The sequence below is a fragment of the Crocodylus siamensis genome, chromosome 1 (genome assembly GCF_052110815.1).
Source record: "Crocodylus siamensis isolate JL-2025a chromosome 1, ASM5211081v1, whole genome shotgun sequence".
NCBI lineage: Eukaryota > Metazoa > Chordata > Crocodylia > Crocodylidae > Crocodylus > Crocodylus siamensis.
The window spans coordinates 403,872,009-403,897,622 of record NC_143395.1 but is presented as its reverse complement, the minus strand read 5'-3'; the positions used below and the strand labels follow the sequence as shown (position 1 = coordinate 403,897,622).

At 44.1% G+C, this 25,614-nt stretch overlaps 1 protein-coding gene across 3 annotated transcripts in view; it reads left to right on the top strand.

Annotated features, from left to right (window-relative positions):
• The window catches only part of LOC149875338 (N-acetylated-alpha-linked acidic dipeptidase 2-like), a 55,996-nt gene that overhangs the window by 13,879 nt on the left and 16,503 nt on the right, over nucleotides 1-25,614 (top strand). For 2 of the 3 annotated variants that reach the window (XM_090030591.1, XM_090030589.1), the window contains exons 6-14: nucleotides 740-859; nucleotides 4,543-4,625; nucleotides 5,053-5,116; nucleotides 9,760-9,827; nucleotides 13,542-13,645; nucleotides 15,173-15,263; nucleotides 17,822-18,086; nucleotides 22,677-22,758; nucleotides 23,418-23,510. In XM_090030591.1, the coding sequence (XP_089886717.1) occupies nucleotides 740-859; nucleotides 4,543-4,625; nucleotides 5,053-5,116; nucleotides 9,760-9,827; nucleotides 13,542-13,645; nucleotides 15,173-15,263; nucleotides 17,822-18,086; nucleotides 22,677-22,758; nucleotides 23,418-23,510 (970 nt within the window). The remainder of the gene's footprint in view (nucleotides 1-739; nucleotides 860-4,542; nucleotides 4,626-5,052; nucleotides 5,117-9,759; nucleotides 9,828-13,541; nucleotides 13,646-15,172; nucleotides 15,264-17,821; nucleotides 18,087-22,676; nucleotides 22,759-23,417; nucleotides 23,511-25,614) is intronic. The other variant, XM_090030590.1, reaches the window with a different exon arrangement.

Here is a 25,614-nt window from a genome sequence, read left to right as displayed (position 1 = left end):
CTGATACTACATTCAAGCCGGGTTATCTCAAACCAGTTTCAGCCATTTTCGAACTGGTTTACATGCCCTGAATGTCTGTTCTGTTACAGGTTTAAGCCAGTTTCTGATCACTTACACCAGTTTATGTGTAATGTCTGTCCCTAGCCCTGATGTCTTGGACAGTGGACCAAGGTAGGGTATGGCCACAGAAGAAAAGGGGGCCCAGGCTATTGTAGCTGAAGCCCTAACAAGCTGTCAGAAACTCATGAGAGCAACCCCCTAAAGAGGGAGCACTGTGTGGGTGCAAGTGGATAAAAGACTCAGGTAGGGGGACTGGCCTGAGTAGACAGACTAAGCTACTCACAGGGCTGCTATTGGTCTGAACTCCACACTCCCTAACAACCAACAATATTGAAGTCATAGCAGGCAAGAAGGAGGAGGTACAGGGAGGCTGGGAAAGGAAGCAGGCAAACAGGGCAGACCCTACCTGTATTACAGTGGTAATGATTTTTAGCGGCAGACCATGTAGGTACAAATTTAATAACCTGGAAAAACTGCAGAGTACTTTTGTATTGGATTGTGAACTGCAGTAATATCAGTAGGGAGCTACTGATTTTATTTTGAAAAAAGGCCTTAATGTATAAAGTTTAAATTAATTGGCAAGAAACCAAAAGAACTGACTGGAATTAAAGGAAAAGATTGAATACAGATAACCCATGTGTATTCTCAATTTTAAAATATTCAGTATGTGTGTTTCCAGACAGGTATGTTATCTTGGGAGGTCATAGAGATTCCTGGGTATTTGGTGGTATTGATCCAACCACTGGTACAGCTGTTCTTCAAGAGGTTGCTCGGAGTTTTGGCAAATTGAAGATGGAAGGTAACTAATCTGTTGTAAATGGGAGAAGTAAATCATAAGGGCTGCGGAAAACAATTTCTGTGAGGCTATTTTTTTTATCTGTGTGCATCTCTTTTTATTTGTGTGTATGCATGCATAAACCTGGGACACACAGGGAAATTCTTAAATGCTGTATTTACGTACATACCACATACACCTTTTCCCTAAAAATCAGCCTCCTCAAAATTGAAGTGTGTATCTTAAGTGGGGAAGCTAATTTTTCTTAACTGGAAAAGAAGCTAGTCTGGAGACACTGGGCATGTCTCCATGAGAAGCTATGTTACCACAGCAATGAGCTACAGTGACGTAGCATTGTTGGGCACTAACCATGCTGCTGCTGCTACTATGCTGTAGCTTCCTGCTACTGCACAGTAGGGTCAGAAATGACCCATGTGCCACTGGGACTTGCTTTAGCAAGTACTAAGTGACTGCACAGTTGGGCGCATGTGTAGATGCGTCCACTGGGCATGCCATACAGTTACCAAGATGGCTGCTGCTTGTATCTGGAGAAGGGGCAGTTTTCTGTGTTAACCCTTTCATAGCCACAGCCAAAGGCTCAGCATTGTAGTTTGTACCTACAGCAGTCCTTTCAAGGGTCTGAGGCCTAACCTTGTGTGATGTTAGATTAAGTTCTTCTGGAAACAGTCTGGACAAGGCAGTAGAAATTTTCTACTTACCTAGACTATTTTCTGGGATGACACCCTGGGCATAACTACACATGTGCATTTAATTCACATTAGCCCAATTTTAAGGTACATTAACAGCATGTGTCTACATGTGTGCACCTTTAATGCACCTTAAAAACAGTGATTTAAGATTATTTGAGCCATAAAGCAGGTATCAAATTTATGTGTGAATAGTTAAATTGCTTTAGCAAACATGTAGACTTGCTAATGCACATTAATGCAGTGTGTGTCCATTGGCTTGGGACTATCTTTAGTCCCAAATTGCTCCACACACCCACATTAATGCTCATTAGCACATGCACATGTAGGCACATGCCTTAATGTGCACTAGGCTAATGCACATTTAGTTTAGGTGTACATAAAAGCACACGTAGACACACCCTCTGTGTTCCAAAGAGGACTTATCCTATATCAGATATTAGATTTTAGGAGGGCAGACTTCAACAAGCTACGGAGGATAGTTGGAGAAGCACTGAGGTCCTGGGGGGGTGGGGAGCCAGGTGTCCAAGGAGGGTGGTCGCTCCTTAAGGAGACGATCCTCCAAGCCCAAAGGAAGGTAATCCCAACGAGGATCAAAGGGAGCAGGAGAGCACACAAGCCTCCGTGGCTCACCAAAAGCATCCAGGAATGTTTCCTTGCTAAAAAGGAGGCTTACACCCAATGGAAAGAAGGGGTCATCACCAGGGAGGACTATTCTGTAGTTGCTCGGGGATGTAGGCGGGTAATTAGGAAGGCCAAGGCAGAAATGGAACTGGGACTAGCTTCCCAGATTAAGGACAATAAGAAGTCCTTTTTTAAATATGTAGGGGATAAAAAGAAGGTCCTGGGTAACGTGGGGCCCTTGGAGGACGTGTTGGGAAACTTGGTCATCACACCAGACGGCAAAGCTAACATGTTTAACGATTTCTTTGCTTCCATCTTCCTAAGTAGGGACCAGAACAGCCACCTCCCTGCTGGAGCCCCCTCGGGCCCCGGGGGAGGCACACCTGGGCCACGGGTTAGCGAGGATTTAGTTAGGGAGCTTCTGGAGGGGTTGGATGTATTCAAGTCAGCCGGTCCAGATGATCGCCACCCCAGAGTTCTAAAGGAACTGGCCGAGGTCATTGCAAGTCCCCTGGCACGGCTTTACGAGCACTCGTGGTGCTCTGGTGAGGTACCGGAGGACTGGAAGAGGGCCAACGTGGTCCCCATCTTCAAAAAAGGCAGGAAGGAGGACCCAGGAAACTATAGGCCGGTTAGTCTCACCTCGATCCTAGGCAAGCTGTTCGAGAAAATTATGCTGGCACACATCCAGGAGGGGCCAGCAGGGGACTGCATGCTTAGAGGCAACCAACTTAGGTTCATCAGTGGCAGGTCCTGTCAGACCAACCTGGTGGCCTTTTATGATCAGATCACCAGATCATTAGATGCAGGGGTAGCAGTGGATATAGTCTTCCTGGACTTCCGGAAGGCTTTTGACACTGTCTCTCACCCCGTTCTCATTAAGAAACTGGGGGGCTGTGGTGTAGACACCCACACAGTCAAATGGGTCATCAGCTGGCTGGAGGGCCACACCCAGAGGGTGGTAGTGGATGGGTCCTTCTCAACCTGAAAGGACGTGGGCAGTGGGGTTCTGCAGGGCTTGGTCCTCGGGCCCGCACTGTTCAACATCTTCATCAGTGGCTTGGACGAGGGGGTAAAAAGCACCCTGTTCAAATTTGCTGATGACACTAAGATGTGGGGGGATGTGGGTGCACTAGAAGGGTGCAATAGGCTACAAGCTGACCTTGACAGGTTGCAACGGTGGGCGGATGAGAATAGGATGGGGTTTAACACTGATAAGTGCAAGGTGTTGCACATGGGGAGGAAGAACCGGCACCACACTTACAGGTTGGGGAACTCCCCTCTTGCCAGCACGGAGACGGAAAAGGATCTTGGGGTCATCATTGACTCCAAGGTGAACATGGGCCGGCAGTGTGGAGAGGCAGTAAGGAAGGCCAACCGCACCTTGGCATGGATCCACAGATGCATCTCGAGCAGGTCCAAGGAGGTGATCCTCCCCCTCTATGCGGCACTGGTGAGGCCGCAGCTGGAGTACTGCATCCAGTTCTGGGCGCCACACTTCAAGAGGGATGTGGACAACATGGAGAGGGTCCAGAGGCATGATCAGGAGACAGCAGGGCAGGTGCTATGAGGAGAGTCTATGGGACCTGAACCTGTTCAGCCTCCAAAAGAGAAGGCCTTGTGGCCTGTTATAAACTAGTCAGGGGGGATCAGCAGGCATTGGGGGAGTCACTGTTCCCCCGAGCACCACCAGGAGTGACCAGGAATAACAGTCACAAGCTGGCAGAGGGTAGGTTTAGGTTAGATATCAGGATGCGCTACTTCACGGTCAGGGCGGCTAGGATCTGGAACCAGCTTCCAAGAGAAGTGGTGCAGGCTCCTACCCTGTGGGTGTTTAAGAGGAGGTTAGATGCTCATCTTGCTGGGGTCGTTTGACCCCAGTATTCTTTCCTGCCATGGCAGGGCGTCGGACTAGATGATCTGCTCAGGTCCCTTCCGACCCTAGAAACTATGAAGCTATGAAATTATCACACAATCAGGCATGACTCTTTGGAGGAGGAGGGGAATTCTATATTCTACCTTCCAGAAACAAGTTGTCTGTTTTATATAGGGGTATGTGGTATGTAAGAAAATATGGTATATATCTGCCATGAGTTTACCAGGACATGTAATCTAAACTGATTACATACTAACTCTCATTGTTAGTATATCATAAGCCATTTAGTGATATGTGCAATGACACTGTTGTAATATTTTATTGTAAATAACAACAGTGGGTGTGCTGATTTGAGGAATTAAAAACTGATGATTGATGAAAGATCAAGTCTAATGTGATAAGTGGGTGTCTGGGGGGGATTTTTTTTAAGTGCCTGTCAACTGTGGGGTGTCTTTATTAGGCTACTCTCTTGTAAGTTGGATGCAACTGTGTGTTGACAGGTTGGAGACCTAGAAGAACCATTATTTTTGCTAGCTGGGATGCAGAAGAATTTGGATTACTAGGTTCTACAGAGTGGGCTGAGGTAAGTATAGAGTAGTAAAAAGCATGCTGGATGAACAGGCTATGAACTGTGCCTTCCTGCACTGAAGCTTATGGGAAAGCCCCACTTCAGTCAGTGGGGCTCCATGCAGATGCCATGTGTCTATCTACACGGAGTTCATCCTAGGATCAGGGTGTAACTGCAATTTGAAGCACAGCTGAGCCTCTATCAGGAGCTGTAGATGCACTCATAATATAAACACGTAATATAATCATGAAAATCTGCATGCAGTAGTTCTAAAGTGCAAAAAATCATAGGACTGTCGGCTTTGAACAGAACAATTAAGAAGTTTGATCAGTTATTGCCTGAACTCTTCCTGAATAATTTTTGTTCCTAATCCTATTCGTTTCAAAACAACCTGACCATACGCTATCAACCAAGTAACAAGTTTACCCTTCCACAACTACAGGAGAATGTCAAAGTTCTTCAGGAACGGGCAGTTGCTTACATCAACAGTGATTCTTCTATAGAAGGTGTGTCAATTTTTGTTCCCCAGTCTAGTGACTACATTTAATTAATTAATTAATTAATTAATTAATTATATTTATATGCCTCCCTTCTCAACAAAGGTTCAGGGTAGCTTCTACTAAGAACAGAATAACTTACACAACAGGAGAATGAAGAAGAGAACACAGCAACTTTAAAAGGCAGCTAGATGTAGAAGATGTGATACAGGGTGGATAACATGAGACTACATTGGAAGAGAGAAGTTTGTGGAGAAAGGACCCAACTCATTTCTCATTGCATCCTCATAGCTAATAGTACTACCGTGAGTGATACCTTAGGTTATCTATCAAAGGAAGTTTATTTTGTCAGTATAGGCAAGACCAGAAAGGGTCAAGATGCAGTTTTTATATTTTAATGAATTCATTTAATTTGAATTGAAAGCTGTTTCATAACATATTTACTTTGATACACAACCCTTGTATACTCTACACTGTTCTGCCAACATAGTTCAATTCCCCTTTCTGTCAGAAGAGTTATTCCACCTCTTCTGAATGGGGGGTGGGAAAAGGTGAATGGGAGGAAGAAGGCTTGCACTGGTATCCAACAGCTAGCAGAGGACCTGTATAAACTCTTCCATGCCGTCTGCTAGCTGCCACTGACCCTTATGCTCTAGCAGCACAGCTGCTACAGTGGACCCACCAGGAACCCATGGATAATATGTGGTCTGGCAGTTGAGTTATGATGGTTGCTGCTGGCAGAACCAGGTAAAGTGTAAACAGGGCCATAGTTGAGACTTGGTACAATATCACACAGCACCGACCATTTTTACTCAATTAAGTTATTGCCTTACCTCGTACATGACATTATAAGACAACTTAGTATCACTTTGAGCTTAGCTTTTACTGGGTATGGCACATGAACATGGTAACAGCTACTGCAACCATCTTTGCCCACAGTTTGGGCTGCGCTTATGTGTGCTGGTGGGGCCAGCTGCCCAGGGAAGCCTTTCAGCTGTGATGGTGCCCCCATAGCAGCAATGAGAGTACAAAAAGAGTGGCCATTAGGAGGAAGATCCACTAGTACATGGTTCTTTACCACTAGTACAGGTGCTCTGAAGGGCCAACTGGCAAGAAGCTGGAGTTTATTTGCTGGTCCCAGCTTCAGATTTAGGTTCAAGACAATGCCTGTGTCACATCAAAGAGACTAACTGGTTCAGAGAGGTACAATTTCATATGCAACAACCTACTTTGTGTGATGCTATGTATGAATTAGCATTGCCAAACACTGCCAGTCCATTCATAGCATCTGATGAAAGTAGACTGTTGCAGGGACACTGCTCTGATGCGCTGTAATTATAGCGCATTGGAGCTTGCTAATTAGCATGCTTCAGCCACCTCCATGTGGCTTGTGTATTCAGCATCCCCGCACCACAAAATGATGGTGGGGCACTTAAACTAAAGCTCATCAAATGCCCCCACTGCCACTTTGAAACATGGGACACTGAATGTATGAGGTGCTATGGGCACTTTAATTAGAGGATCTATGAGAGCCACTCTAATTAAAGTGACTCCACCCCACCCCACCCCTGGATCACATGTAAAGACTAAGGTTACATCCTGTCTTACTTTCTGCCTGACTTCAGATTAAATGACTAACTACCCCTGTGATCATGGGCTAATGTTCACTGACTCTAACTACTTCTTAGGAGCACGAGTCCACAAGTCAAGATTATTAAGGGGTGAGCTGCTGCTAGAAGGATCTGCTGTGACTTGGATGCAAGCCTTCAGAGCATTTGCAAGCCAAAAACTGGACTGTACACACAGGGGCACTTACAAATTAACAAACCACTGTGCACTGAGGGCATAGGACTTGCTGTTTGGCTTTTCAAATATTTTTATTTAATAAAGAGGTTTAATAAGAGCTGTGTATTGTGCATCTCTGGGCTGGAGTAACAGTGAGTCTGAGGGGGAGCATGCTAGATCTGATCTGTGTCTCAGTCATGTAAAACCAGTTTATCTTGCTTCCTGTGAGTGGAGGAGTTGAGCAGTTTTATGGAATTTCTAACAGGTCAGGAATTTAATGTTAACCTGCTTTCTGTGAACTATCCTCATCAAAGAATGAGTGGGGGAAAATTAGAAGTAAAATTGCTTTCTACATTCTCAGTTGGAATTAAGTATAAAGAAGATAATAGAGCTCTTCCTTCAATTATGCAGTCAGTGAGAAAAGTAAAGCAGCATTTCATGACCAAGGAATCTCTCTCAAATGAAATGATAACTTTATTCCTGCTCCACATTCTCAGCACGTGTTGGAACAAATCTTTTGGGTTGATTTTGGAGACAACATGATGTTGCAATATCAATTTGCTGCTTAATCATGTCAGGGATTCTGTTTTTCTCTGATTAAAAATTACAAATTCTCTGATTAAAAATGGCAAATTATCTGATTAAAAAAACCAAAATCCACAATTAAAATGAAACTGTTTGAGCATGATCATGGGTGTAATTTCTAATTCCTAAAACAATAAATGTTGGATATGCTAGTAATGTGATCCAGAGGGGCTTTTCCTTTTCCTCTTTTTTTTTTTTTTTACTTATTACATTGTTATAGCTGTCAGTTTAGTTTTATTGGGAGTTCATATTCTGTCTGTTCAGCACTGGTCTAAAGTGACACCAAAATCTATTAACAACTTTAACAAAACAGTCCATCAGATATGTGAAAGCTGTTGTTTCTCCCTTGAGACCACAGTTTGTTATCAGAGTTACAGTCACAGGATATTATTGGAGTCTCTAGAAAGACTGTTTTACTTCCTAGTCTGGCTTGGAGATGATGAATTTCTTTTGAATGTAGCCTTTGCACCCATAATTATAACTGTTATTTGAATACTGAGTAACTTCACTGTGTTCCATGATGCGTTAAGCTTCAGGTTGATGCAGATGCAGGAGCTGCTGTCTGCTTATTCGTGTGTGGTTCTACTTGTAAGTGCATTGTATATATAGGCTGCCTGTTCTCTGTAGTAAGAATGCTGCCTCGATGGGCACATCTATATGAGATGCTTAACTGCACAGTAGCATAGTTTACTGTGATGTAAGCATGTGAGTCTACACATGCACAGTTACTATGCAATAGAGCTCCCTAATCCTGAGTAAATCTGCTACCTGAAAATGCAGGTAGCAGATTTACTCAAGATTAGTAATGGTGCAGTAGCGCTCATGTAGGCACCTAATCGGGAGCAAAATCTGCTCCCGGTCAGCCATCCACAAGGGGGTGGGAAATAGTTCAAGTCCAGGCTGTTGTGGTAGAGCCTGCCCCAGCAGCAGGCAGCTGTCCTCCTGCCATGACCCTAACCCCCTGCTCCAAAATCGTGATTGAGGCGCGGGTGGTGAGAGATGAGTCTCCCAGCACCAACTCCGAGGTAGCAGAACTGGTGCTGGGAGCTCCCTGCTGGCAGGGGCAGGGGAGCCTGTTCCCCACCCAGCTCCATGAGCACTAGGGAGTTTGTTCCCCACTCATCTGCACTCACAGAGTTGGGCAGGGGACAAGCCCCCTGGCTCCACCCCCAGCTCCAGACTTCGGGAGAAGAGCAGGAGACAAATTTCCCAGCCTCTGCCTAGTATGCAGGGTAGGGGCTGTGAACTGTCCTGTTCAGGGACAGGTCCCAGCCCCATGCCTTGATTGGGTGATTGATGCACAGGGCTTAGAAAGAGCTACAGGGGTAGGTAGGTCCCAGGCCCCTGCCCCGATCTGCTGGTGGGACAGCTAGCAGTGAGCTAGTTGGTAGCTGCCCCACTGATGGATTGGGGCAGGGGGCTGGGACCTGCCCCACCCCTGCAGCTCTTTCTGGTGTCCCTGCCAGCCCCTGGGCTAGAACCCAGGGTGGGTCTAGGCCCCCTCCTCCTCTACCCCCTCCCACCAGTGGTGGCAGGGGCCCATGGCAGAGCTACAAGGAAACTTGGTGCAAAGAGCAGCAAATCTGTTCCCTAATCCCTATATGTGTAGACACCTGCCTGAAAGTGCTTACTCCAGATTAGTTTACACCAGAATAAATTCAGGCCAGAGCAAATGCATGTGTAGACGTGACAAAGTTCTGACACAAAAACTTATCTCTACTGGCTGATCACTATACTTGCAGTCAACAAAGACACTCAAGGTAGATGCTCTCACTTTATAGGAAGGAAGAAGCAGTTGGAAGGATTGTTCTGTGCAGCTCCCTCTGGAACTTGCTGTCTTCCTTCCCCATCCAGTATAGATTTGCAAATACTAATAAATAATAATGCTCCCTGCCTGCCACATTTGTATATTGAAAAATCCGTCCTTTTTCACAGGGTTCAGGAAAGAGTGGAGTTGGGGGAGGAACTTTGTGTTCATGGGACAGGAAAAATAGTTTTCTAATCTTAGGAACTCCTAAGGGTTTAAATTTTATGCACTTGTGTTTTATAATCTATAATGCAAATGCATTAGGTTTAGAAGCAGTGCTTTCTGTAATCTGATTCTAAATGCTTTGTATTTGTGTGCATTTTGAGCCAAAATCTGCAGTCCTTGCTTGGCCAAATTTCCCTGTAGAGGATCTCCCCTTGGAGAGCTTTGCCCAAGTAAGAACAGTAGGCTTGGGTCCCTTAGGGGGAAGACAATACTGCTTGAAAAAAATTCTTTATCTGTTTTTGGTTTTCAGGCAATTACACTTTAAGAGCTGACTGCACCCCTCTCCTCTACCAATTGGTGTATAATCTGACAAAAGAGGTACAAAACTGAGGTGTTTACTGCATATGGCTTTCTCATAACTGACATAATACTCAAGTGTATGATGAACTCCTTTATGCTAGACACGTTATGGAGCATTTTCAGGGTGTTTATTTCTTTGTCTCCTCCCCTTATTGTAACTCTGTCCTTCTTGCATTCCTGTCTTTTTTCAACTCAAAGACATTTCCCTAGGAGAATTGTATGCAAAAGGGGGACCCTCCTCTGTCTAAACCCCAAGTTGGACACCTCCATTTAGAAGCAGAGAATTGGAAGGACTTCTCAGGCACTTCATCCAGCCGACTTCCTGCACAAATGGAGAATGTGCTGTTCCTAAGCCATGCCAGACAGATGGCTATCCAGCCTCTTTTGAAAACCTCAAATGAAAGAGATTCCTTAGTGTCTCTAGGTAGCATGTATTATTGTCCTACCTGTCTTACTATTAGGAAGTTATCCCTGAGATTTGAACTAAACCTATTTTTGATGCAGTTTAAATACATTCCCTCATGTCCTGCTCTATCTAACAAAGGATGCCAACTATTTTCATCCTTCTTTATGATCCCTTCAAGTATTTGAATTTTTTTAAACTGTTGGCATGTTGCTGCTTAATTTTCTTTTCATCCAAACTAAACATACCTAATTCCTTCAGCCACTTCTTGTACAACTTGTTCTTCAACCCCTTTTATCATTTTCATTTCCCACCTCTGGATTCAGCTTCTCCACATCCCTCTTAAAAAGCAGAACTGCACACAGTGCTCAACCCAAGATCTGACCAATGACATTTAAACTGGTGTTGTCGCTTCCTGCGTCCTGAATACTTCTGTTAGCATGTAACAACATCACATTGCTGACCTGTGTTGAATTTGTGATTCATCATCACTCCTGGACAGGTCTAGTGCCAAGCCAATTTTCCACTATTCTGTGTTTTGTGCATTTGGTGTGTAGCACTTGTTCGTGGTGAATTTTGTAAAAATTATTTTTTACAGCCTAGTCCTCTAATTCATCAAAATCCCTTCAAGGCTTACTCTAGTACCTTGAAAGGGTTTGCAACCCTGATGAATTTTTCTCATCTGAAAATTATACCAGTATATTGTTTATCTCTGTACCAACATTGTTAATTCAAATCTAAAATAGCACTGTAGCCAGAGCAGATTCCTTTGGTACCACACTGGAGATCTTGTGTTGGTCCCATTCATTTATAGTACTCTTTGCTTGCAGTCATTCAACTAATTGGCCATGTAATGGTAATTCTGCCTTGCCCAAATTCTACTTCCTTTCTTTTAAGAAAGCCTTGTGTGGATTGTGTTGGAAGCCTTTAGATAGACAATTCCCATCAAAATACCAGATATTTGAAAGACACAAACATATCTAGGCCCTGTGCTGATGTTAAGCATTTGAATGCTACAGAAATGTAATACAGAACAATGAGTGTCCCCATAAGCACTCAATAATGGAATACCCTTTTCTTGTCAGTGAATTCCCAGAAGTACATTATATTCATTTCATATTTTCCAGTGGTTCATTTATCACATAGAGGTAGGTATATTGTAAAGAGCTGTCACTGAGAAGCCTGCAGTCTCCAAGTTATTTGAAGTTGGTTTTGGAACAATCTGTTTTTTATTTCATTAGTTTGCAGACAAAAAAAGACCAAGCTGTAACTGTTTTTCTTTCTCACGCATCAAAAAACAGTGTTAGCATTTTTCTGAGTCTCTGTCTTCAGTTAGAGGACATTTTCTTAATTTTTTTTTCCTACTCTGCTGTCTTCTTTGGAGGGGGGGACCTAAAGGCTTGTGCTATAGTTTTTTCCTTATAGGGGTCTGCTGCTTCTTGCTTTATCTCAACATACATGGACATTGTCAAGAACTCAGGTTTTTGGACAAAAGGATGTTCATGCTTGATATAGTCATGCCTCTGAAGCAGCTAAGTTATACTACTCTCCTTAAGATTGTAGCAGATTCCCTGCATATATTGAGAGTCCAGCTATGGAGAGAGACAATACAAGATCCAGTCCCATTTTATCCTTTGAGACAGGGAATTGATATATTTGAAGTGTTATTAGCCATATGCATAGGGTTGAGTTTCACCTGTGGGAAACAGCAGGGCAAGGAGACGGTTACATTTTAATGCAAATGTGGATGGAGGCTATATGTAGGTGTCAAAGTAAGTTTGTGCTAGGCATAGTCCTGAGCAGAAATAGGGCTCAAGATGTCTTATGAGGTCTTGAAACCTTAAAACTGCACTGCCTGATTGCAGAGGTGACTTCAGAGGAATCATAAGCTTAATCATGATCCTGAAGTGAGATGCTTAGCTACTTGCACCTTCTTTGGCCTTCTTCCCATTGCAAGGCTGGAATAACTACATAGTCACATGGTAGCACTTGCTTTAATGCAGCATTAGTCACCTCTGTCCTGTTTGTCATGTTTTATCATGTGTTTATACTTGCAAAACTGTATCTGCGCTATGCAGATCCCTGAAGTCTGGGGGGAGCTCGCTCAGTCCTAGGACTGGATCTAAGCCATTGCAGATAACAAGAAGAGTCTTGTAAGGCTTGTTAGGTGAAGAAGAGAGCAAATAGTTTTTATATCATCTGATAATAGCTTGGCCCACATAATCGGGATAAAATCTATACACGGGCACAGAGTATTTTATTCCATGATGTCATAGTTCAGCTTGCCCTTATTAATATGTCATTTTCAATTTAGCCCTAAAGTCTGACCAAACTGCCCTGGAAATGACAGCTGGCAGGCAGTCATTTCAGAAAATTGTTGTTTCTGTTAGCTGCAGACCTGATCTTAGAGGTCAAAACCTTTAAAATTTCCAATATATTTTCAGTGCTGAAAGTGAACCTCTACCTTATTTTTGTAACGGTTCATCAAGCAAATTTGTTCATGGGGCACTTTCATGTGGTTCTCTCTCGTCAAATCAGTGTAATTTTAGAGACCTTTTTAAAGAACCCCACTTATCTGGCATTATAATCCTTAAAGAAGGAAGGCCTGTGCTTGGGTTCCTGGGTCAGGAGACCTAGAGTTGCTGTGCAGCTGAGCCACAGTTCTAATAACCGTGGGCAAGTCATTTTATCTGATCTCAGCCTGTTCCCATCTGTATGATCCTTACCTTGTCTACTTGTGTTTGTGATTTGCAATTTCCTTGAGGTAACGATTGTTTATCACTATATGCATGTGCAATTCACTGTGTAATAGGGTCTGGATATCACTTGAAACTCTAGATGCTGCTGTAATATAAATAATCATATCTATGATTCAGAACCTGCCCTGCAGTACAGTTCCTCATCTTGCACAAAGCAGCTATAATGCAGTCCTAGGCTGACTGTGAAGTATTTCCCCTGCATCAGCAGTACCTTGAGTAGACTGGGGCTGTCTGTTTCCAGCCTCTGGCATGGAGGATATTCCTAATGGGAAGACAGTGAGGCTGGGGAATTTCTGGGTGTCGAAGCAGTCTCTTGGGACCATGGGGACTAGATATAAATCAGAGGATCCCAACTGGTCCCAGCACTGAACTGGTGTCAATGACTTGGCCATTCTCTACCCGTTCTAAATGCATCTGGGATTCAGCCCATAATTGGGGCCTATGCATTGTAAGGTCACGTGTGTGCCTGTGAGTTTAGGTAAAGGAGTGTATCAATTAGCACTTTACATCTCTAAAACTAAATTAGAAAGTGAGGCATTTTTAATAATAGCATGTGCTTTGCCTCTCCAGATCTCAAGCCCTGATGAGGGCTATGAAAGCAAGTCTCTCTATGAGAGCTGGCTTGAAAAGGACCGCTCACTAGATGATGATGATGATGATGATGATCAACCCAGGTAAGTCTATTAAACTGTAATAGGTGTTCCCCTCAATCCCTCCTTCCCTCGGTATTTCAAATGCTTTGCAGGGTTTTGTTTGAAGGACATTTTCAACATTTGCAATACAAAACTTTCTGGTAGAAGGTGACCATCTATGATCTAAGAGCGCTCTATAAATCCACACCGGTAGCATCCCTGCCAATTCAAAAATTAAATCTCTGAATGCCTAGAGGTTTTATTAATAAAATGCACTGGAAAACAATTGTAGTGTAGTCATAGATGTATAGGGACTTGAATGGAGCTCAAGAGATCTTCTAGTCCAGTGGGGCCAACCTTTTTTGTAGCCATGCCACAAATTAGCTTTGTACTCCTCACAAGTGTCACTCTGATTCGTTTCTTCTGATTGCTCTGCTTTCTGCTTCCAGCCCTGTGCTCCCTGCCTGATCTGATGTTCTCCTTTCTTCTCTCTGCCCCTTCTGCCCCTGTGGTCCTTGCCCCATCCCCGGTCAGCTACATGCCACACACACAAGCTGCCTGCACCACAGGTTGGCCACCCCTGGTCTAGCCCAATCCCTGCACTGATGCAGGATCAGTCAGTTAGGATATCCAAGTAGTTGAACTACTACTCCATCCAGTTCCTTTTAATAAGTCTGAACGCTTTTGTACTGCTCTATATTTTTAGATATAGTTGACTGTAAAAGACTAACATCTCAGTATATTTAAATATACAAGGTGACCTAGAGCAAACATTGCTGAATTCTAAAAGATCCCTTTTGGAAATTATGCAGCTATTTGTGTGCTCCTGACTGGCAAAGGAAAGTCCCTAATTATGAAATAGAAGTCATTATACTATTAAGGCAAGTGGGTTTTAACAAATGTTACTTGTCTCAAGTGCCCCAAGCTTGTGGACCCAGCCTCCAGCCCCGACTCTCATAAATAATCCCAGTAAATTAGTGAAGTTATTTTTCACCTTTTAAGAGCTGCTTTCCAAGTGGATCATCAGCTTTACTGGCTTCAGTAAATCCCCGCTGGCTAAGCAGCATGTTAAATATTTTTGACGCACACACTGATTATTTTCCTAAAAGCATGTGTATGAGCATAATAAAAACCTTAGCCAGAATTTTATGTCCGCTCCCCCCCCATGCCCCTCTCCATTTATTGAATGATACTTTTATTTTTGGTTATGTGACCATATCTATCCAGTAGATGGTGGTGTTCACCTGTAAGTAACAAAGGCAACTGCCTTTTACACAGTAGAAATTCTTTGCCTAGCTTTGACTGTATGGTAATCTCCCACGAGTATGGAAATACATCTTTGTTGGTAGTCCCCTAATTTATTTGAGTGTTAAAGAGGTTTTTAATGCTTGAATCCCCTGATACTTATCTCTCTCACCTCCTTTCCCCAAGTATTCTACAGTGATGACTTTGTCCAAAACTGTGTTGGTTTGAAATTTTGCTAATAGCAACTTGCATAAATATTCACTCGTAGTCTAGATGCAGTCAGACTGTAGTCTCATTTTGGTACCTTTTTTTTGCTGCACATAGAATAAACAAACTGGGCTCAGGCAGTGATTTTGAGGCTTACTTCCAGCGACTGGGAATTGCATCTGGCAGGGTCCGTTATACCAAGAATAGGGTAAGTCCTCTAAGTTGCCTGACAATAAAACCAATTTGTGGCTTTATTTTGAAAAGTTATCTGCTTGGCAGTTGTACACCTGTTTCAAAGATTTTTTTTCTGCATGTAAAAAGATCAACGTTGCTATTTTGCAAAGCAATAAAGACATGAAGAATAATTCACCTATGATAATGAGGTGTGCATTTTAGACGCTTATATTTAGATAGCCATTTGGTCACAGAGTAGTCTATAGCAGGTTTATCCAACATGCGGCCCGCCAAGGCATTTTCTGAGGCCCGAGGTACGGGAAATGAAGACAGTGTTTACTTTCACTCCCACCCCTTGTCCTTCCCCCAGCCCCTCAGCAGCTTCCTAATGGCTGCTGAAGGCTGGGGAAGGGTCAAGGTTCCTACATGCTCTGCATCAGCTTGACGTTGCCGACACGGTGCATGTGGGAAGAGGAGCAGCCATGTGCCTCTCGGGACAGGATAAGCCCAGCCGGAGCAGCGGGGGCTCAGCTGCACTTTCCCCAACCTGCACATGGCTCTGCCACTGCTTCTGCTGGCTGGTGCCAACCTAGCCAGCCTCCCCCTGTCCCAGCAGCACGTGGGAAGCCAGCATGGGGGGGGCCTCGGCAGGCAGGGTCCTGGTGTGACCTTTGCAGGGCCACCAAGGCTGTGTGTGCGGGTGGCTGGCCACCACGGTGAGCCGGGCCATGCGGGCGGGCAGGTGAGGGGACACCAGGACCCACCTGCCGAGGCCCCCCCGTGCTGGCTTCCCATGTGCTGCTGGGGACAGAAGGAGGCCAGCCAGGTTGGCACCAGCCAGCAGAAGCCGTGGTAGAGCCATGTGCAGGTTGGGGAAAGTGCAGCTGAGCCCCCGCTGCTCCGGCTGGGCTTATCTTGTCCTGAGAGGCACACGGCTACTCCTCTTCCCACACGCACTGCGTCAGCAACGTCAAGCTGACACAGAGCGTGTGGGAAACTTGTCCCTTCCCCAGCCTTCAGCAGCTCCGGCCCCCCTCAGGCAGTGCTGGCTTGTGGGGCTGTGCTGCTCAGGGGATAGAGATGTGGAGCTATTTATTTCTCCCCTTCAGTCTCTGGGGCAGTAGGTAGCTGGATGCAGAATGGGTCCCTCCTGCCCCTGCCCACCAGCAGCTACCATGAACCTTGCAGTAACAGGCAGGTGCAGTAGGGCTGCATAGGCAGGGTCTCTCTCTGGCCCAGGACAGAGTGTGTTTGAATATGGCTCGCCGGGCCACTGGGTGATAAAGTTCATGATCCAGCCCCACATTCAGAAAGGTTGGACACTCATGGGCTATAGTATCTGTCTCTAGACAAAGCTATTATTCCAACTTTCATCAGAGTCTCCTTATATATATTATTTATTTAAAACTCAAGTAACATGTTTTAGCTAGCTAGTAAAAAATCGCCCTTCTAAAGGGCCTTACTAAATGAAAGGTTTGTCCAATTTTTCCTTTATTTTTGGAAGGCAACTGTCCAAAAAGTGTAGTTCTGTGTTTAACCCTGTTTATAAAATGTTTTGTTGGCAATGCTTGCAAAACTCTTACAATAAGATATCTGCTAAACTTGCATTAATTTTTCAGTAAAAAAATAAAAATAGAAAAAAGGTAAGATGGTTAAGAGACATCTAATTCTGCAATAAACATTTTTTAGGATTTATAATTGTGGAGCTCTGTATATTTGCAAAAGCTACATTATAAAACCCAAAAGGATGGAAGACTGATGCTGGGAGAGAAGTGAGGATGGGGATGAAGGGCTTGCCATGCTGCATCTTGTGTAGACATGTCCAGATTTCTAAGATGGGTTCCTGAACTGTATCTTTTAACACTCAAAGTGGGTAGAGAAGTGCAAGTGATTACAAAGAAATGAACACTAGTGATCTAGTCCTCTGTTCTGATGAGTTCACAGCATTTCAAAAGCACAGCTATAAGATCAAGAGCAGTGGGAACTAATACAGCCAGTACAGAAAAGAGTTAGCATTAGAGGCTTTTTCAGGTTGGAGTGTAAGTAGTATCTCAAGGAAAAAAGGAAGACAACATGACATAAATAGTGAAAGACCATTCAATGTACAGGAAGTTTAGTTGGAAACAGTGGCAGGTTTGAGAAAGTTAGGAATGGAGAATAGGAGTATTATATTCCATTGCAAGGTAAGGAAGAGGAAACGAGGGAACGGATGTAGCTAAGTGTACAAGCCAATTAGTTTAATTGCACAGGATTCCAATGGGACTACACATGTATGGATTGGACACTCAGAATGGTTTTCTTTTTGGGTGCTATGCACAGACTTTTCAGAGCTCAAGATAATCCCAGAAAGAAGCTATAAAAAGAAGGAATGCAATACCCTCTCACTGCTGGGAAATACTCCATGGATTCAGACTGGTTTTGTTCCATAAGAGTTGCATGCAAAATCAGTGAGAGAGTGTCACACATCTGGAAGTTTGTGTTTTCTCATGTGGAAGCTGAGGGATCTCTGGTAGCTTTAGTCCAACCCCTCAGGTAGTTTGAATTTAAACATCCCACATGCTTGATTTCCCCCCCACCCCTTCTCTCTTTCAGAAAGCAGACAAGTATAGCAATTATCCAGTCTACCACACTGTCTATGAGACTTTCGAGCTAGTAGAAAAATTTTATGACCCCACGTTCAGGAAGCAGCTTGCTGTTGCCCAGTTACGAGGCAGCCTAGTCTATGAGCTTGCAGACTCGCATGTCATTCCTTTTAACTGTCAAGATTATGGAGAGGCCTTAAGAAAATATGCCAAGCGAATCTATAATTTGGCCAAAAAACATGAAGAACAGATGGAGACTTACGAAGTGTCATTTGGTGAGTAATTGCCCTGTGCTCTCCAAACACTTGGATGTCCTAATTTAATTAGAATTGCACCAAGGCAAGAAATATTGGGGGGTGGGTTTGTGCCCCTAAATAGCAAAACTGTTCCTTTGCATTTCAGTTGTGCCCTTGCACCAGAATTAACTCTTTTTAATTTCCCCAAGAAACTTCCTACTGTATAGCACAGCCTTAAAACATTGCTGTCCGAATATCTATTAAACCATTGCCTTATATCTTGCTCTTATCTGCAGTAACCAAAAGCCCCAGGCATAGACCATGAACCAATTGATACATGCCAGGGTATTATTGGCCCTGCTGGCTACAGCATTGCACTGCCAGCTCATGTTCATACTGTGGTCAATTATTACCCCCAGGTCTGTGATGGCAAGGGATGTGGGGTCTTCAGTCCTGATGCCTGATGAGAGGCAGCAGTTGCACAAGCACCCATGACATGAGTTTTTTGACTGTGAGCAGCTAGGGGTGCAGGGTCCCCGAACCCTCTGGACTGATCTCCTTGGCAGCTGGCAGGCTTTGTGGCCACCCTGCTGTGCCTTAACGCACTCACTGTCACGATGTCACGAGTTTTGCTTGTCCGCAGCTTGAAGTGCAGTTTCCCGTGAACCCCTGGACCTATCTCCTTGACATTTTGCAGGCTTTGTGGCCTCCACAGGGGCTAGCATGCTGGTGGTTTTGACTTTGCTGTTTAACACCTACATGTGACATGAGTTTTGCTTTCAAGATTTTGGGGTGTAGTTTTCCCAGACCCCCTGCACCTATCTTCTTGAAACTTAGCACACTTCATGCCCTTAGAAGGGGCTACCATTCCTGCAAGTTTCATCCAAATCGGGTTAGAAATGACAAAGTTATAGGCTGTTTTGGCCTTCCCCATTATATCCTATGGGCAAAACGGCGAAACTGTTTTGACGGGATGGAACGAATCAACTGTTTCGACTCAAAACAAAATTCAAAATGAAGTTATGTTCTGTCAAAACAGACCACTGCCAATTCACACAGCCCTATGGGTCTTATGTCCTTTGGACCCTGAGGAGCAGGACTGGACTCTGACTCCTGCAGGCGCGCAGATAGTAACTGCTGGTTAAAATATGACACTAAACATAACAATAGAGTTGTTATAGAAATATAATACTAACATGGCTCAAAAGTGATCAATTTTCTTCATTCTAATATCCATAGTTTAGTTGGAAAAAATGCTGTATTATGTTGAAGGCCCAATTTCTTGGGGGATAAAAATCAATGAAGAAAAAAAGACTCGGGGGGGGGGAGGGTGTTCAAGGATTATTATACCAGAAAGACTAAAAGACCACACTAGTCTCTACTTCTTGCATGATAGAGGCGATACGACATCTCTCCATGAATTCTTGATTGCACTACAGCATGCTATTTTGCCAAATAATCTTTATTTTAAAGTTTTCAGCAATGGAGAATCCACTACTGCCCCTAGTTCATTAGAAATATAAGACTTAGTTACCTGGGAGATTTCTTCAAGTTTAGTACACTTTGTTTGCAGACAACAATTTTTCAGCACAAAACCCCAATAAAAATAACATGCCACAACAGCCTTCTCCAACCTGCTGTCCTTTTGGTAGGAGGCTCCCCAGGAATAATTTTTAGCACACACACACATATATAAAAGAAATATATTTAGTGTCGTTCTGTAGGATTTTTACTGGCCACTTTTCCTCAGCGCTATTAGCATTTTCTCACATATAGTGCACCCTAGAATATAACGCACACCCTGTTTTTGAAAGGCAGCAAAAAGGGGGGAAAAAAGCTCTTATTTTGTAGTATGGTTAAGTAAATGGGTAGCAGCTGCTGCCACTCAGTTACTTAACCCAGCTTGCTCCTGAGCCTGCTGTCAGCCCAGATGGGGCCCCGTGAACCAACCCCACAGGCCGGCCCAATCCATGGCGCTAGGTCCAGGGCTGTATGCAGGGTCTAGCCTTGGACCAACCCTGTGTGCCAGCTAAGTCTGGTGCACTGGGCTGGGTCATCCAGCTGGAGAGATCTCTGCAGATCCAGATCTTTGGCAGCATTTGGACAATGGCAGCATTAATTGTTGTGGCTCCCAGAGACGCCACTACCACCAAAACATGTCCAGACCCATGAGGGTCTATATATCATGCATATGGTGCATACCCCAATTTCCCTTTGCTGATTTGGTGAAAAGGTGCATGTTTTATGTGAGCACTCAGTACAGCGTCACAGGAAGGGAGTGGCAGAGACAAGGGTGTTGTAGATGCAGAACTTAGTAAGTAAAATCTGTGCAGCTGTTTCTAGGAAGTAAACAATGTCTCGCATTATGGAGGAAGGCTAAAATACCCCCAACAGTTCTTGTTAACTTGAACTGAGGGGCTGGATTCCTTCTTGAACTGGTTTGGTTTGGATTGGTTTGACCCTGAGTGGATGAGCAAGACTTGCCAGCCAGTTACTGGAAAGGAGTCTCACTGCTGTTTAACACCAGCATTCCTGCCTGTGGCCACAACCCACGTGAAGGTCAAGTTTCTTTTCAGCTGCCCTCACAGGAATGTCAGACACTTGGAGCCACCTCATGTCCCCTAATTACTATTATCATATGATCCCTTTCTTGAACTTACCAAGATCCATCTTGAAGCAATCCAGGCTCTTTCTGAGCCTATTTTGCCAGGGATACCATTCCAGAACTGCACCTTTCAAATGGCTATTATCCTCAGTGTTAAAAATGTGCACGTTGGTTTTTAGTCTAAACCTGCCCAGTTATACTGTTCAGCCAAAAATATCTCTTTCTATCTTTTTTTGGCTAGAGTGAAGGGCCTGTCTGTTATCAAAGTTTCATGCTTACTCATTTCTGCAGCTCTATGTAGATACTTACAGATGTGACCAAATTATCTCTTAATCTTCTTTAATAAACTAAATACATAGGACATCTTGAAACTGTCGCTTGTGGCCATGTTTTTCCAGTCCTCTAATCATTTGTGTAGCTCTATGAATTTGCAGCCAAATCAGCTTCTAATATACTTTTGCTTTATTATTATTCTTATACTAAAGTAGCTGGAATCATAGCAATCTTCTAGAGGGTACATGAGAGGAAGGAACAAGAAAGCAGAAAAGGGGGTAATATAAATGGGGAAAAAAGGAAGACTAATTGTACATTATTTCTGAGATTGTTCAGAGAGGGTGCAGTGCATCTATAATGACATGAAGTGTTCCCTTTTATTATCCATAACACAGAATCCTAGGGGTAAAACAGCAGTCTAACAAGCGTAAAATATTTGCCAATGCCAAAGGTGCAAAAATTGAAAGTCTGGCTCCAGGAAGTCATGGGGTTGGCTTTATAAATATAGGAGTAGGTGGGGTATTTTTGTTTTGTGGCATTTCAAAACACTTATAAATAGGGTATACACTTCATACCTTCCTCTGCAACACTGAGGAAAAGATACTTTACATAATCACATGATTGCAGGGATTACCAAAAACACCTCATCCTACATTATCCATCATAAAAAAAAATAGCATATATGGATTTCCAACAACAAATGCACTCCTGTATGTTCAAATGACCTTTCTTTTTCATCTTAAATCCTCTTCTAATGCATGTGAAACCATAATCTGTTGATACAATACGCCTGTGATGTCAACAAGGGCTAAACTCTGTCCTTGGATGCATATACAATTCCCATCCAGAGGGAGCTACACAAATGCAGCCAAGGACCGACTTATCTAACAGGCTGAGAACTTGGTTCTCTAACACACTCGAAGGGTAAACATTGGGGAAAGTAGAGCGTGAACTAAGCTAAAGTAGAGAAGAAAAAGTAAGTGGCTATAAATAAACTTAAGATGGAAATTAGAATACGATTTCTAATGATCAGCAGAGCGTGATTCTGAAACAGTATGAATCCTAGGAGCCAGGAACCTGATTAGTTTTAAGATGAAATTTGATAAGTTATGAAAAAGATTATAGGACCTAGTTACATCAGGGAACTGGACTTCTGACTTGGTCTTATGCCATAGGATCCTGGGTTTCTCTATAAAGGACTAGTAGGAGATGCCTGACAGAGACATTTTTGCACCAACCAAGATCTTCTAAGCCACATGGCTCAATTTGAGTCCCATGAGTGCAGGGTAAACATGTCCTAAATCTGGACATGAGGACAAGACCTACCGAGAGGGAAGCCCTTCAGTCCTCTCACAGGTTGGTGGACATCACTCTTCTTCACGTAAACCCAGCATTTGATCTAAAGCTAAAATTCCCAGCCTTCTCCAACCTGCTGTCCTTTTGGTAGGAGGCTCCCCAGGAAAAATTTTTAGCACATATAAATGAAATATTTTTAATGTCTTTCTGTAGGATTTTTACTGGCCACTTTTCCTCAGCGCTATTAGCATGGTCAAAACACACTTTTCAGATTATGAGAGGATACTGAAAACCTTAATGAGTTAGAATGAAGCAGTAGGGAAGCTGCGAATCTTGGGCCAGGCAACACTTTATCTTTTTTTAAATCACTAATAATCACTATTAAGTGAAACATTTATTGTTTCAGACTCTCTGTGGGAGGCTGCTGTATAAGAATGAGCTCTTTCTATTTCTAGAACCTCTCTTTTCTGCTGTGAAGAATTTCACAGAGGCTGCTGCTGACTTCCACAGAAGGCTAGAGCAGGTTGACTTGAAAAAGTAAGTTAAAAATATGTCTTGACAAAGTAATATCCATGGTTTGCTTAGGGCCAAGCCCTCCTGGCCTTAATCAAAGAAAACTCCCTTTTGAAATGAATAAGCTGTGCTGGAGAGAGGGCTCCAGGACTGTAGCCTTGGCATCTTCTTTGTTTCTTGTGAACACTCATTGATGAGCAGCAACAGCTGGAGACCTTTTGTGATATCAGTGTTAGTAAATGCTTAGATAAATGAATATTTTTAAAATGTAAAAAGCACTCAGCTATGACAAATTATACTCTTTCTTCATTAGGAGTTTTAATAAAGAATTTTCCTTTTTTTCTGAAGAAGGGTTTTTCCTATTTTGCTTTATGTAATGAAAGGTCCCCTCAACCTAATGTGGGTCACATGGTAAGGTCTGCTATTGGATTAGTACATCTGACGCATGGTGTTTGAGACGGGTGCATTATGCTTTGCAGAGAGAGACATCAGTAAATTTTGTTTTCTGCCTGAATGGAAGGTTTAAGCCCCATGTGTCACTTTCCCCATTTCTAAGACGGAGATAATAATACTGGTTAACGTAATAAGGTGCATTGGGAGGAATCTATAGTCCCAGGAACAGCCAGTACTTAACAGAGTCAAGCATTGTTTCTGTATGAAATGACTGTCTTCGTTGCTTATAGCCCACTTGCAGTGCGAAGTATGAATGATCAGCTGATGTTTGTGGAAAGAGCTTTCATTGATCCTCTTGGCTTACCAGGCAGGACGTTTTACAGGTAAGTTACTGAAACAGAATAACCCTGTTGCAAGGCTAGATAAGTGGATGTGCGCTGGAGAGGGCTCATGATGGTGGCAGTAACACCGGGATGCCTCAAAGCTCTCAGATTTTGGTTTGCTCTGAGGATCTTTAGTTACCCTGGTGTGGACCAGGTAGTGATGGCTGGTGTGACATGAAAGTTAATCCATTGCCAACCAGGCCTCATGATGAACTCTGTTGTGGTTTGTGTCTCAATCTGAAATTTAAAAATTAGTTCAAGCCCAAGAAAAGGGCAGACTCCTTGGACTTTGCTTTCTCCCTCAGTTTTCCCTGGTAGTTTTTAACCAAACTCATCAAGTTGCTTACCACAGGGTTTTTTAGCACAGGGTTTTAGCCTTATTTTCTTTGTACAAAGTTGTCACAGGAGTGTTCTGGGTTTTGCTGCTGACCGCTAAAGTAGATTTGGGGGTCTGAAGGGTTTTTTGAGTGCCCCATTCTTATGCAAAGAGAAGCATTCAATGGGGTAAATGCAGAAACAAACTGGTAGAATTCACCAAATATGAATATTGCTACAAATAGTTTCATAGTTTCTAGGGTCAGAAGGGACCTGAGTAGATCATCTAGTCCAACCCCCTGCCATGGCAGGAAAGAGCGCTGGGGTCAGACGACCCCAGCAAGATGTTCATCTAACCTCCTCTTAAAGACCCCCAGGGTAGGAGCCTGCACCACTTCTCTTGGAAGTTGGTTCCAGACCCTAGCCGCCCTGACCATGAAGTAGCGCCTCCTGATATCTAGCCTAAACCTACCCTCTGCCAGCTTGTGACCGTTATTCCTGGTCACTCCTGGGAGTGCTCGGGGGAACAGGGACTCCCCCAATGCCTGCTGGTCCCCCCTGACTAGTTTATAACAGGCCACTAGATCCCCCCTCAGCCTTCTCTTGTGGAGGCTGAACAGGTTCAGGTCCCATAGACTCTCCTCATAGGACCTGCCCTGCTGTCTCCTGATCATGCGAGTGGCCTCCTCTGGACCCTCTCCATGTTGTTCACATCCCTCCTAAAGTGCGGCGCCCAGAACTGGATGCAATACTCCAGCTGAGGCCTGACCAGTGCCGCATAGAGGGGGAGGATCACCTCTTTGGACCTGCTCGAGATGCATCTGTGGATGCATGACAAGGTACGGTTGGCCTTCCTAACTGCCTCCCCACACTGCCGGCCCATGTTCATCCTGGAGTCAGTGATGACTCCAAGAAGTTTTTCTGCTTCTGTGCTGACAAGAGGGGAGTTCCCCAGCCTGTAGGTATGGTGCCGGTTGTTCCTCTCCAGGTGCATCACCTTGCACTTGTCTGTGTTGAATCCCATCCTATTCTCATCCGCCCACCCTTGGAACCTGTCTAGGTCTGATTGTAGCCTGTTGCTTCCTTCTAGCGTGCCCACATCCCCCCACATCTTAGTGTCATCAGCAAATTTGAACAGTGTGTTTGTTACCCCTTCGTCCAAGTCACTGATGAAGATGTTGAACAGTGTGGGCCCGAGGACCGAGCCCTGGGGGAGCCCACTGCCCACATCCCTCCAGATTGAGAAGGACCCATCCACCACCACCCTCTGGGTGCAGCCCTCCAGCCAGTTGGCAACCCAATTGACTGTGTGGGTGTCGACACCACAGCTCCCCAGTTTCTTAATGAGAACGGGGTGAGAGACAGTGTCGAAAGCCTTCCGGAAGAACACAATATGTATCTCAACATACTTTTATGATCCAAGCAGAAATAAGCACTCTTAGAATCTCTACATTTTAAATCCTAAGAATTGCTAATAGGTGGCCAGCCTGGCAGGGAGATCTTACCAAATCTGGAGACTAAGTTTCAGAAGACGCTGAATCATCATTATGGCTGTGGATAGGAACCTTGGCAAAGGATGCCTGAGGAACGCATCTTGGAGCACTGAAACTAATACCCCTGGCAGATGTGCAGTTAAAGGCATGATAGGATCTGGTGCATGATCCCAATAATCCTGCCTCCTGCCATGCCACACATGTATAGCAGGAGGTGCAATTATGGGATGTAGCATCAGATCCCGATTATCCTTATTGTCAGTGCAAGGGGAGCCCAATATCACCATCCCGGTTGG